Consider the following 13,595-nt stretch of genomic DNA (forward strand, 5'->3'; position numbering starts at 1 on the left):
AATTTAAGACTTCTTTAGTCCTTTTTTTGCATAGAATGAATGTAGCATCGTTTGGGTTGGCAACAGAAGTGATCCAATGGCGAAGATGAACGTCGTCCACCCTAATGGTGACAAATTTTCACTTAACCTTTGACAGAGGCAAAAAAGCGAGCTTGCTAGCCTTTTATTTTAGATAGCTAGTTTTTCTCTTCCCTCCATTTCCACTCCAGGAACCAGAACCAATAATTCCTCCTAACATAGCTGCTAATATACATTTGCTAGTAGCAAGTATAAAGTAGCAGATAGCTACCAGTAGTCTCAACCGCCTGGAGTCACACAACACAATGAAGAAGTGACTCAAAAGTGACACAAACATTTGCCTGATGGAAAAGTCTGATGAGAAAAAAACTACATTGAATATGAGCGATTTAATAGTATTGTCACCACAAAATTTAAGATCTGTGATTCACATGTTTAAGGCCAACTTAACTTTTTTAATGAATATTTTAGGCCTTGACTTTGAATTTAAGACTTTTTCAGGATGCACAGATCCTCCTCGCTTTACCCACTTGGACCTACTAATCTGGAGTTGAACCAAAAGACTCCTGTACTGCAAGTAAGATTTTAGCTGTTTGCATTTTTTTTAAACATAACCTTACTTCAAAGACTCATAAATGTCCCTGGCCTTTAGGGATACTGCTCTTTGCATCACTGAAAAATTAACTGTTGAAAAATTCTTTTTTAAAGTTTTTTTACCTTGAAGTAAATGAGTGAGAGTGCAAAGGTCAAGGTGTGTATACCTGCTCGCGCTCATGAGGGAGGAGTGTCACTGATGACAGGACCAAGGGGGAAGCACTTGGACACCTGGGGTTCCTTCCCTCCATGCTGCCATGGCTGAGTTTATACCGAGGGCCGTTTTTTAACAGCCTGCCATTGTTGACTGACCGCTTAGCGGCTAGCCGCAACCTCTGACGGAAAGCGGAATTATCAACAACTTCTGACAGATCGTCCTGATTCCTCAGATATCGCTCAATGTTCTTAAGTGAGGAGCCATGGGTATCATCCAGACCCTCGATGGCCCTCCTGAGTATTTTATTCCAATCGATATGGCGCAGATCACTTGAATTCCATATAGATTCCTTTGACGGCAAAGGTGCATTTGCAGGCAATATTGATCCGATTCTTCCAGGGTTTCCTGGGTCCTTGTAGGAGGCGCTTCCTTTATTTGTAACCTTAAGGACAGAGCCATCATGAACACTTAATTCCAACTGCTCAAGGACGATCTTCTTGTCCAGTCCATGCAACGTGGACACCGCATGACAAATTCGCTCCTCAGAAGGCCTCTGCTTTTGCCTCTTAATTTTCTGTATTGCTTCGAGAATCCACTCCGTGTAGAGAGGGTTTGCAAGTTTTACCATGGTTGAACAATAAGCCTCACAGAAACGTGATCCATAAAGATTCCCTCTTTCTGCAGCCGAAAGCGAGGTACATCCACATCCTTAGGTAAAAGGTCAGGAAGTTAGGTTCCACAAAAGCATCCAGAAATATGTCCTCAGGTTCCAAGGGTGAGCTTGAGGAAAAGTTGGCACGAGTAAATTCCACACTGGTGTAGGTATCACATGACCTGGAATAGGTCTGTATTAAAATCCGAGATCAAATCTGCAAAATAAAACAGAAAAACAAATGAATATTGAGGCAATTTAATTACTATTCACAATATGCACAATATTCACAGCTATGGTATGTTTGATATAAATCAGCTATAAACTGATTGGTGACAAACCAACACAAAGTAGTACATAATAGTTAAATGGTAGAAATTTAAAACAGTGTTCAAAACTTTTTATGTATACAAATCTATAAGTGTGCTTTATTGTGACAGCACTAAATACAATGCAGTGCAATAAACTGGCTTCAGAGGTTTCCTAATTAATAAATAGAGTACACCTGATTGTAGTGTAATCTAACAGGTTTCGGATGTTTGTTAGAGAACATTAGTGAGCCACAAAACAAGGAACACACCAGCCAGGTTAGGTTACAGTTTTTGAGAAGTTCAAACCAGGGTCATGTTATAAAAACAATATTCGTTGTACACATCACAAATCTGGCCTTTATAGGTGAGTAGCAAAAAGAAAGTCATTGTTGACAGAAAGCCATAAAAATACTGTCTGCACTGTTTCACAAGCCACTTAGGGACACTGTAAACATGTGGTTCTTTGGTCAGATGAGAGCACATTTTTCTTCTCGGGCTGTGTGAAAAACTGTGCAGTGGAAATCAAGAACTGCATATTAGCCTGGACAAAAACCCCTCAGGGTAGTGGCAGCATCATGCTGATTTTATTCAATAGGGACTGGGAAGCTGATGAGAGTTGATAAAGCAATGAAATAAGCAAGTATATAGAGCATTCCTGGTAAAACACCTGTTAGAAGCTGCAAAAGACTGCTGACTGAGGCTGAGGTTCACATTTCAGCAGGACAACGACCCTTAACACAACCTGAGAAACCATTGAGTCACTTAGGTTAAAGCAATGTCATGCCTTCAAATGGTTTAGTCAAATTCTGGATCTAAGTCTAAAAGAGAATCAATGGAAATTGTTGTTTATCACATATGACTTAAGATATTTTGAAGAATGTGCAAACATTTAATTTTCCAGATTTATAAAATTTGAGCACAACTGAATGGCATTCTTTACATACAAATTTTTATTTGTATAAAAAATGAAAAGTATGCATCAATTTCCCTCCACTTCACAAGTATGCACCACTTTGCATTGGTCCACAACAGAAACAATTCATCATTGAAAATATATTAAATCTTGTGGTTGCTGAGAAAATATGGAGATGTTCCAGGGGTGTGAATACTTTTGCAAGGGGCTGGTGATCATAACATGCTATGTTAGGTATGAATAAAACAAGCACATCAGATGCCCTGATTTCTAAACATTAACACCAGCCATGTAGTATAAAAAGGTTACAGCTAAGGAATGCAGGACTTTTTAAAGATGTGCTAACACACGAGAAACAGATGGATAAAAACAGATGCAGGCGCTGTCATGGCTGCTGCTAAGGAAATCAAAGTGACTTAATCCGTAGTCTGACACCATAATCCGCACACCAAACCAGATGTCCAATTCAAAAGAGACCGTTTTCTCAAATAAAAAGGGCAAGTTATTCACACTATGACAGCTATCTAGAAACTTCTCATGACCCGTGGAAAACTGCTCGCTGTCTTCGACAGATCCATATTTTCGGTTTGAGATTCCTTCGAAAGTTTACATTTATGTCAACAGCGCGTTATTTTAGAAAACAAAATAAAACACAACTGCGTTAAGTGTGCGGTTTAAAAATACATAAAATGGAGAAAGCAGAACAACAAGCCAAAGTTTTAACCGTTAGATGTCCGCGCGACACTTTTTGACAGCTCGACAAACGAGCAACCAGATCAGCGCGAGCCTTAATGACACCCGTATAATCAATGCTCACATCCTGACAGCTGCTCCGACACCATGTTTACCCCCCCACGGAGCCGTTTATCCGAAGAAAGGAGAAGAAAAGCAGTAATAGCTGCGTAACAAACCCCCGTGAGTCGCGCTCCGCCGAGTTGGGCTGTTAAACGTCAAGTGCTGCCAGCTTTACCCCCGATGTCACCTAAACTAGCGGTCGCCATTTTGTTACAATGTTGTAGTTTACATGAATCCGACATGACGCTGATTACAATCCAATGGAGTCTCATTAAACCTCACCTAACGCTAATGCGCCCTCCCTAGCAACTTCAATATTGGCTGTAAAGGCGAGATCCGATCCCTGGTTTGATAAAGCGCACGTCAATCTTTATGTATGAGCTCACTCCGAGAGGCACGTCACTGGCTGTGTGATCTGTCACTTCACTCTGTTAACCCGCCTCTTAAGGTGCCTCTGGTGATGAATCGATAGCACTCACCTCTAAACGCTCGTAAAAAACGCCGAATTTTACGGCTTAAGTGGACATAAACGGGTTGTTAATAAGTTACAAACGCGTGGTAACGTACGTAAACCGGCTGGAATAAATATTTAACCTCATTTGCGCTGCGTTTAACATCGGCCCACCTTTACTCGGATTCCTCCTTGAAACAGTTGGTTACACTTGAAAGTGATTTGGATCATTTTAGACTTTAATTGGCTGTTTGTTAAATCGATCATTTGTTTGCATAAAAACGCACTGACTTAAAGCGGAACGCGTTTAATTTATTTTAGCACTTCCAGGTAGCGCTACATAGCACAATAAAATCAACATAAATAAAAATGTACCCAAGCTGTCGCGTCTTTATCCTTGCTCGGTTTCTTTATATTTCCTCCTCCTGTAAGATATTTAACGTTCAAACTGCATGACGTACAAGACGGGTTATAAATACACACAATTTGTTGATAAAATAATTATAATAATAAGAAAAAGTGGAATTATTAACGTCACGTTTATCACCGTTAACTATCAAATGCCTCCCCAGGAGGAGAAATAGTAAGAGCCCGGAGGAAGAAAAGACGTTCAGCAGGGGAATACAAGTTAACACCGCTTCTCTCAGTTATGTATCGTCAGCCCCATATTTTTTTCAGCTTCAACTCTCGACTCCCATATATTACATTCACAATCTCTTTTAAAACATATACATCGTCTTCCTTAGATGTCGCGCAAACCCACTCTGCTGTAGCGGAGAAGAACTAATTAACGCCAAGTTTAGCGCGAAGACGAACGCGTATCTGTAGATATAAAATAAAAGAGCAGACGCTACGGTAAATATTTGCTGGTAGTTTACCTCTTCAAGTTTTCCCCCCTCTCTTTCGGGTACTCCTCTTCTTTATCACGTCGAATGGGGTAAAATGCGAAGCGACGTATCCGAGCAATTTCGTGGGATTTTTTTTTTTTTTTTTTTTTTTTTTTTTTTTTTGGACGTGTTAAAAGCGAAGGCTGGAAAGCTCTCGCCGAGACATGGAGAGGACCTGATAACAACTAATTGAAAGGTTAATCTACATAGCAGCCTGTGACAAAGTGGTACCCTCCCCCTTCTTCTTCTTCCTCTCCCACTGTAGACATCCCTTTACTTCAGCGTAGCGGACCGTCGCCCCTTTTTTAGTGCGCTCCTCACAATGATATTGTCAATTTTAATTTTTTTCTCTCCCGCTTAACATTTTCACACTTTTCTTATAGCCTGCATAACATATTGCTACTTATCTTTTTTTCTTTTTATTATTTATGTAACACCTATTAACATTAATTCCCAAAGGGCATTTTAAACTTCCATTTATGTAAATATGATAGGGTTACTTTTCATTTTTAAAGAAGCTATTTCCTACAATTGACATAAGGGGTATTTAACGCCCTAATCAGGTAATTAACTCCACTGAGCTGAAGATAGAGCAACAGCAATAGCAATAATGCTAATGTATGATTACATTTTTCAGTTTCTACATCAGTGCTCCCTTCACTCATCTCTCTTGCAGCAAAAGAAATACCAGAAAGCTCATTTCTCATGCAGTAATGCGGATGTAATTAGAGAGATAATTGGTTACTTCTCATCAGATAACAAACACATACACAGTGCTGGATGAGGAGCCCAAATGAAAGCTTTTCTCTCCTGTAGAGACCCATTTAGTGACTAATTTAAATAATCTAGCACACTTGTTAATAATCTTGTCATTTGGCCATCAAGAGGGTCGACAGTTGACGCAAGAAAAAAAGAAGGATCCAGACCCAAAGGTAGACTTATCCGCACCCAGATCAAATAGTTATCAGTATTTTTGATTTTACAACAGTTGAGCTCTTGTAAACTTCTGATGAATACTAAATGCACTCACTGGCTACTTAAATAGGTGCACTTTCCTAGTCCAAGGTTGAACTGCTTTGACTCTTTGTGGCATAGACTCAACAAGTGGTCAGAAACATTCCTCAGAGATTTTGGTTCAAGTTAATGACAGTACCACACAGTAGCGATCAGATTTCTCAGATGGACATCCGTGATGTCAATCTCCTGCTCTACCACACCCCAAAGGTGATTTGTTGGATTGACGCTGGATCACTGTCGAGGTCGTTGGTGTACAGGGAAGTCATTAAACAAATGGAAATGGTTAACAACCTCCAAACCGTAGCACCAGGACTGACAGACTGAATCTATGCTTTCATGTTGTTTACACTGAATTCTGACCTTTGATTATAACATTTGAAATTGATGCTCATCAGACTAGGAAACCTTTTCCAGTCTCTTATTGTCCAAGTTTGGTGAATATGTAAACTGTGTATTACTTAAGTTTTTCTTTTGTTAGTTAACAGAAGAGACATCCAGGGTGGCACTCTGTTTCTGCAACCGTGTAAAGGATACGATGTTGTGTGTTCAGGGATTTCTTGTGGAAGACAAATTCCACATACTTTGTTTCTATTGAATGTGCATCTGAACTGTTGTCTTTCTATAATCCTAAACTGGTCTGACCGTTTTCCTTTGACATCAACAAGGTATTATCGTCCACACAAGTCACACACAGTTAGTTGAAAAAAATTAGTGCACCCAACTTAAAATTCAGTTTCTCCAAAAGAAACATTCACATCATGCCTAATCTTTTTTGTTATTTATTACTAGAGAAAGTAATTTATTTCCAGGTAAACACCAATTTACTTTGTTGTAGTCATTACAAAGTAATACAAAAAGATGTGTTTTTTGACAAAAAAAAAGTTTGCACCACTCCTTATTTTCAGCTGTGAGTTGTTTGAGGGATTTCTTGCATGAATAGCCTTTTTCGAACCATCCCACAGCATCTCAATGAGATGAAGATGTGCGCTTTGACACAACCAGGGATTTTCTTAGTTGTCAGCCAGTCATCAGTGGATATACTGGTATGTTTTGGGTCACTATCATTTTAAAGGTTCCGGTTTTGGTTCAGTTGACATTCAACATGTCCTCTGTTCTAGTGGCTAAAAAATTCCATTTCAGATTCATCTCTCCTAGAACAGTACCCAAGAAGTCCTAGTCCATATTCTTCTCTTTGGCAAAATTTGCTTTGGCTTTCATGTTTTTCTCAGAGATCAAAGGTTCCTCCTTGCACACTCAATGAAAGTTTAACTTGCATATTATCTTTCTGATTGCACAAGAATATCAGCAGTAGCGAGAGCCTGCAGTATGTTCACATTTTAGGGACTTTTTAGACTTCTTTTAGCACCTTTCAGTCTGTTCTTAAGGTAAGTTTGCTTGGAGGACCAAACGTAGGCATGTTGGCAGTTCTTTAGATTCTCTTGCATTCAGACAGCGGATTGGCTGATTTAAAAATCCTTTGAGTCTTCTTTAAATCCCTTACCAGACTTCTAAGCTCCTAAAATCTTCTTTCTGAAGGCCACAAACAGTTCTTTCAGCCTCATCATCGTCTTCAACCTCACTTCAGTAGTCAGGGTTGCACCAAGTAAACATTTGAGTTTTAAATATGGAAAGCCTTTTTCAAAATGCTGAGTAACACTCTTTTAATTGTGTGTTTCTGGTGTGATATGCCTGTGTATAATATTAGCCATTTTAAATAGGATTAAATGTGGGGTGTCCTTATGTAATCCTTACCAGACACTGCAACATTAAAAATTGAAAAAGTATTTTATTTACTTTTGTTGTCAAGTTATATTACTAGAAACTTCTGGTTATTTCCTGTTCTAATGCTCAGTTTGGAACTCAGTCAGTCACAATACTGAAATCCATTAAATTGCAGCCATATTGCTGGCTGATCCCCTACTTTGTTAAACAATTTAACAGGTGTACCTAACAAAGTGACTGGTGAGTTTACACTCCTGATGTTTTTGAGTGGATATCGCTCAACGTTAATTGAAGCTCCCTCATCAGCGCACATTATCAGGATTGGCTATTCTTGTCATTATCTACATGTTTTTATTGAACTGCAGCATTTGTCATGTTTTCTGTTACTCATCTACTGAAATTTATGCAAATCGACCAAACGATTCAGTCAACAAAATTGTCAATTTAGAAAACGTTTAAGCAGGTGAAATATGAATAAAGAGAATTTGAATCTGAAGCTTTTGTGGGTTGGGGGTCGTAATAAAGAGCGACTGACCAGAGAAAAAAAAAAAAAACTGCTAGTGTCTGGCTGTAATGAATGCCACCCTAGGCCCCAGCAGGTTCTCCACTGCTGCAAGGGTCCAGGGATAATTTGAATTGGAGCATGTGCCATAGCAGTCGGCCCATCCCCCCCCCCCCTCAATCCCTGCCAACTGCCACACTGGTGTTCACAAACACTGCTGCCCATCTGCGGGGCAAAACACTGGCCAGGACCCCAGTTACTCCTTTGCAAGCATTATTATTATCTTCATTAGTGTTAACAACAACTATATATGCTGGTGAAATAACTATTGTAGACAAATGTCACAAAATCAAAATTTATTGTAACGGAAAAGTGAAGTTTCAGCCAAAGAATGAAAATTAGAGATATTGCAGACCAAGCATCACTATTTGTTAAAGGTCTTCCTAAATCACAGAGCGTGATAAAATGCTAAATGCTCTCAAGTTTGTTTTTCATCTGTGTGCACTGAGCAGGGCCAAAGTTTGTTGGAGAAAGTGAGAAAAGTAGTTTCCCTCATTGTGGCAGGCATCCTCATTACTTAATCATGGCTCTCTCTCTTTTTGTGTTTGTGTTTTGCCATCTGTCATCTTGAGAAGCAAATGAACCAGCTGCCATGGAGTCTTGTCCAATCAGAATGGTGGACCTTTTCAAAGCGCATCTGTGGAAATCCTTTAAAAAAAAAAAAAGGTTTGATTAAAAAAAGAATCAGAGTTGTTAGTAACACTTTGGCAGGAGAAAGTCTTTTTAACCTGTATGATCTGGGTTAATATGTATGCAAAGGCAAAAAAAAAGATACAGGGTATAACAAGTAGTTCAATAAGAGTAAAAACGGGTATTCTCACTTCACATTGGAACAGATGAGTGTTGAATTATTTCAAACACTTGAGACATTGCCCAACAGTTTCTGCTGGCGGGTGGGGGTGGGGGGTGGGGTCCCTCTGATCCCTGTCTCCAACCCCCAGCGACGGCACAGCTGGGTACGAAGGATCAGGCTAATTTTCAGGTCCCTTTAATGGTCGTGGCGAAGAGCAACCACTAATCCCTTAAACTGAGAAAAATGATCTCCTGCTGCCCTGCAGACACAGAGTCCAGTTTGGACCCCAGCTAGCCATGGGAGTGATGGGGGAGGCTGGGTGACTCAAGCAGTTCCAGGATACAATGACCATGATGTTAGAGTGGGATACCTTGCTGATTAAATGAAATAAAGAAACTTTACAAATTATCTGTGCGTTGTATGGTATATTTCAGGAAAGTTCACCTGTTTCTTTAAGAAATCAATATTAAATCTGACTTTGTGTTGGTCGAGACAAGACTAATGTGGTTTTTCTTGTTTCTGTACAAACAAAACAATTACTTCCTGTTTGGTTCTATTGTTTCTGAAAGGGAAAATGTCATCATGTTTTAGAGCCATAAAATCTATAAATGTGCAAAGTATGAAATTGAGACATAATGAGGCTTTTGTTGTTTTTCAAGGAAGAAAAGAAATTTTAAAAACCATTTTTGCACCTGGACACCATTTTTGGGTGATGATCTTACATCTGAAACACCACTGTCAGATTAACTATTGATTGTGATGTAGGACATAGACCGTTTTCTTGATAAAAAAAAAGATACAGATAAAGTATATCTATACAAAAACTGTGGGTGAATTCCATTAAAGTGAAAGATGAATTTTTCATCACACACCAAAAACAGCTGTTTTACATCTAGCATTATGCAACACTCAGAATCTTGGTTCTAACAGAATAAAAGGCCCCAAACATAAGAGAAGAGGACGTAGCACAGTTCATGCCATAGTTGGAACAGGGAAACCACTGTCATACCACAATAGAAAAAACCGTGGGTGTTGTTTGTGAGCATAAAGTTCTGGTAAGATAGTTCTTCATCCTGCAGATGTTTTTACTTTTTGCGTGGCTTCTGTCACATTACTAGCTTCCACTCTGACTTCTTCTCTTCTTCTGTGATGTGCCAACAGTTTCGTTAGAATAACTCAGATATTTTGACACATCACTGTGTTGTACTTTAACCATCACGAGTAAAATATAAACTGAATGTGCAGAGAAAATTTAGACTTCTGACAGTTTTTGTAACAAGCAGTAAAACTCCACTGTGGGCTTCAGACAGCATGCTTTTAAATCCTTTAGAGGGGTGCCAGATTGTAAGATATCCAAGCTGCCGGTCCAAACATTTCTCTTGAATTCCTCCTCATCACTTGATGACTCTCTACAAAAGTCTTCACTTCATTGGATTAACTTAAAGCTGGAGACATTGCAATCACTATTTTGCTCTTAGGGCGTTCTGCGGTGTTGACAAAGTTTGGTGTTCCAAAATTTAACGTTATCACTCTTATACTTTTCTTGTATTTTCAGTTGAAAAAGAAAAATTGCTAAATGATATGTGCTCCATAAGAAATGGGAACCAGTCAATAGTCGTAATTTATCAATGATGTCTGCAGCACCAAACTGCAAATCATAATATATATATTTTTTAAATTGAATAACAAACATTTTTACCAACAGGCATCAAGGATGACACTTTGTACAGTGCTAGCTTGCATTCATTATTCACGCCACGACAGGGCCCTCTGCACTTATGCACACACACAATAAAGCTCTGTAAAAAGTCCTAAAATAAATTAAGCTTTTATTGCAGCAGCATAATTGTACATTAAACAATTAAGAAAACTCAACCTTTAATTTCAATATATTTATTCAACAAGGAAAAAATATCCATTGTTAGGAAATATCTGATTTTGTGGTGGTATGCATGAAATCCTTAAATTATTGAGATATTTTAAATGGAAATCTAGGCGTGCTTCTTCCAGACAACTCAAAGTTTATCATCATTGGATCTGTCAGCAAAAAACAAGAGTGAAACCAACACCAAAATGGTTCACCAGTCACCAACATTCTAAATTTACCAAAATAAGGGTTGATTTTTTTAGAATAAATAAAAGAATTGTGTGACATTATGCTGCTGCAATACATTTATTCTGACGGTTTTTACAACTTTTCACCAGGGGGCCAATAATTATGGATAGGGCTGTAAACATACCTCTTCTGCATTACTATTACCTCCTCATGAGTCAAAAACTCAAAGACAGAAGTGCCACCAACAGCCTACTGGCAAATTGATAACTGTTCATAAAACCACTGAGCAACAGTTGAGAAGTGGATTGTAATGCTGTTTGTTCATTTGCATTTTGTGGTCACAAGTTAGCAGCAATTCTCAGATAAGGGAGCAAGAACTCACATCTTAGAATAACTACTGAGAAACACTTGAGGTGTCCCCACACTATGATACATTTCTCAGACATTGATCAATTTCTTATATATATTTAAATTATATTATGAAATACCTTCAAACTATTCCTTAAAGATTATGGACAAAGGACCAAGACAGTGTCTACGTTACTGATTCAAACTTATCAGCTATTCAGGTATTCAGTTGTTGATTCTCAAATGGCAGCTTCTGCTGGAATGCGGCTTTTCCTATGAACATTTTCCAATGTCCGATGCTAGTACATTGTTTGAATTGCATTATAATATCTCCGTTGCTTATCATGGCTCGATAAATCCATCAAGCCGCAGCAATTATTTCCAAAATGTCAGTCAGAGGAAATAGAAAAATACACGTAAAATCCTGAAGAGTATAAATCGGTACAGTAAGCATCTTGTGGGAGTGACAGATCGGATTAATCAGTGAAAATCCGGTTTCTCTGGGAAAGTGCATCCGACCCGTCTGATGATCACGTTGGCTGCATAGTGTCCGGCCCGGATGCACTCCTCCAATGATTGCTCTTGGACAAGTGCAAAGAGGAATCCTGAGGAAGAAGAGCAACTGAGGTAACTTATCAGAATCAGAAGTTTCAGAATAAATCTGATTTTATCACGTTTTAGCCATGCACACAGTTCTGTTTCCTGAACAAGGCCCATGTGATGGAAGTTCTATGTAAAGCTGATTAGCATACAATTTTATACCTCCAACAAAGGCGTCTCCTGCTCCGTTGGTGTCCACAATGTCATTTTGGTCGATGTCCAAAACGGGAAACATGGTCACTTTATCACCTGTGGTCAGGAAGTAATAGTGATAGTTACTTGAAACGCCTCTAATTCTCTTTACAGTGCAAAAGTATTTATAGCCATTTAGCTTTTCACATTAAAACCACACAATTCAATGTATTTCAATGAAGATAATGGGATAAATCAACTTAAGGTAGAGAACATTATAAAAAAGAATGAAAATGATACATGGTTAAATGCAACATTTCACAAATGAATTCTTGTATGCCTGATGCGCAATGACTAATTCCACAGTTTTTCTTTGCAAAATACCTCAAACGTCAGATTAGACATTTAAATCCCTGCCATGTACTCTTTATTCTGGAAGAGGATGACCCTTCGGTCCGATGTGAAGTCCTTTGCGGCCTATAAAGCAGTTTTCTTGCAGGATGTTGCTGTTTTCAGTTTCATCGAGCTTCCCCTCTACTCTGACCAGTTTTTCTATCCTTGCTGAAGAAAAGCATCTCCACAGCATCATGATGCAACCTTCATGTCTAAAAGAGTTCTGGCTGTGCGCGGGTCACTTTTCTTCTTGTACAGGTGTATTGTTATAAACGGGAGTGAAAAGCAATGCAGCAATGCAATGCAGTGTTAATTTTTTTTATTTCTAAAACCAGTTAAAACCTCGTATCATTTTCCTTCCACAGAATAATTATGAACCACTTTGTATTTTGCTTTAGCACATAAAATTACAATAAATGCATTAAAGTTTGTTTGTGATTTCCTGAGATTAATAATGTTAAGTAATCACTTAGCTGAGGATAACATTCTACTGTGTGTGAGAGCATTTTTAGTTTGAATAATCATATGTGAAATATTAGAAGATCTTTGAACTACAAACAGTTTGAATCTGGAACAGCTCAGATTAGATTAACAGCAATGCTGCCGCTCAGATGTTCGTCCTCCTAAAGAAAACTGCTTCCCACATCACACACTTGAAAATGTTTTTACTTTTCCTCATTCCTGTCAACCTTAATGCTTGGTGTGGACTTTTATGCCCCCCTTGGGATAAACTCTTCCAGCTTTGGTGATCAAATATGTGCAAAGTTAAAGAGCGTCAGTGCTAGAAGTGGTTAGTTTGTCCAGAGCCAGATGGTTGATTGAAAAATAAATAAATAAAAAGGATAAATAATAAAATATAAATATAAAATACATCCAGATTTACTAATATTGTACATATTCACAACTACAGCTTATCTGAAAGAACTTTATATAATGAGAAAACTAACATTTCACTTTCAATAACTACTCACAGCCACTGGGGAAAAAACTGATAAGAAATCAGTACATAATCAAGGTTTTTTTTCTTACCAATAAGGTGATTTAATATGTACTTATGTTAGTTTCAGCTGAATATTAATGTTTGTTAACAGCAAAGTCAGCTTTTCTTCAGCTCAGTTTCTAACAGCAACAATATTATAATGTTCATTCCTTTGCAAGTCTTGAGTGGTTCTGTGTGTTTGACCAATCAGTGAG

At 38.4% G+C, this 13,595-nt stretch overlaps 2 protein-coding genes across 6 annotated transcripts in view; both read right to left on the reverse strand.

Annotated features, from left to right (window-relative positions):
* Window positions 1–5,118, reverse strand: part of kat6b (lysine acetyltransferase 6B) — a 30,530-nt gene extending 25,412 nt beyond the window's left edge. Inside the window, exons 1-2 of one of the 3 annotated variants that reach the window (XM_005794603.3) lie at window positions 4,770–5,118; window positions 780–1,638 (exon numbers count right to left, since the gene is read on the reverse strand). In XM_005794603.3, the coding sequence (XP_005794660.1) occupies window positions 780–1,397 (618 nt within the window). In that variant the 5' untranslated portion in view covers window positions 1,398–1,638; window positions 4,770–5,118. Of the gene's footprint in view, window positions 1–779; window positions 1,639–3,556; window positions 3,737–4,769 lie in introns of those variants that run through there. The other 2 variants (XM_023340549.1, XM_023340550.1) reach the window with 2 other exon arrangements.
* A 3,242-nt stretch (window positions 5,119–8,360) lies between these two features.
* Window positions 8,361–13,595, reverse strand: part of LOC102227736 (adenosine kinase-like) — a 171,679-nt gene continuing 166,444 nt past the window's right edge. For 2 of the 3 annotated variants that reach the window (XM_023341219.1, XM_005794605.3), the window contains exons 10-11: window positions 12,039–12,125; window positions 8,361–11,881 (exon numbers count right to left, since the gene is read on the reverse strand). In XM_023341219.1, coding sequence (XP_023196987.1) covers window positions 11,757–11,881; window positions 12,039–12,125 — 212 coding nt within the window. In that variant the 3' untranslated portion in view covers window positions 8,361–11,756. The remainder of the gene's footprint in view (window positions 11,882–12,038; window positions 12,126–13,595) is intronic. The other variant, XR_002753401.1, reaches the window with a different exon arrangement.

Source organism: Xiphophorus maculatus, chromosome 10 (genome assembly GCF_002775205.1).
Source record: "Xiphophorus maculatus strain JP 163 A chromosome 10, X_maculatus-5.0-male, whole genome shotgun sequence".
Taxonomy (NCBI): Eukaryota; Metazoa; Chordata; class Actinopteri; order Cyprinodontiformes; family Poeciliidae; genus Xiphophorus; species Xiphophorus maculatus.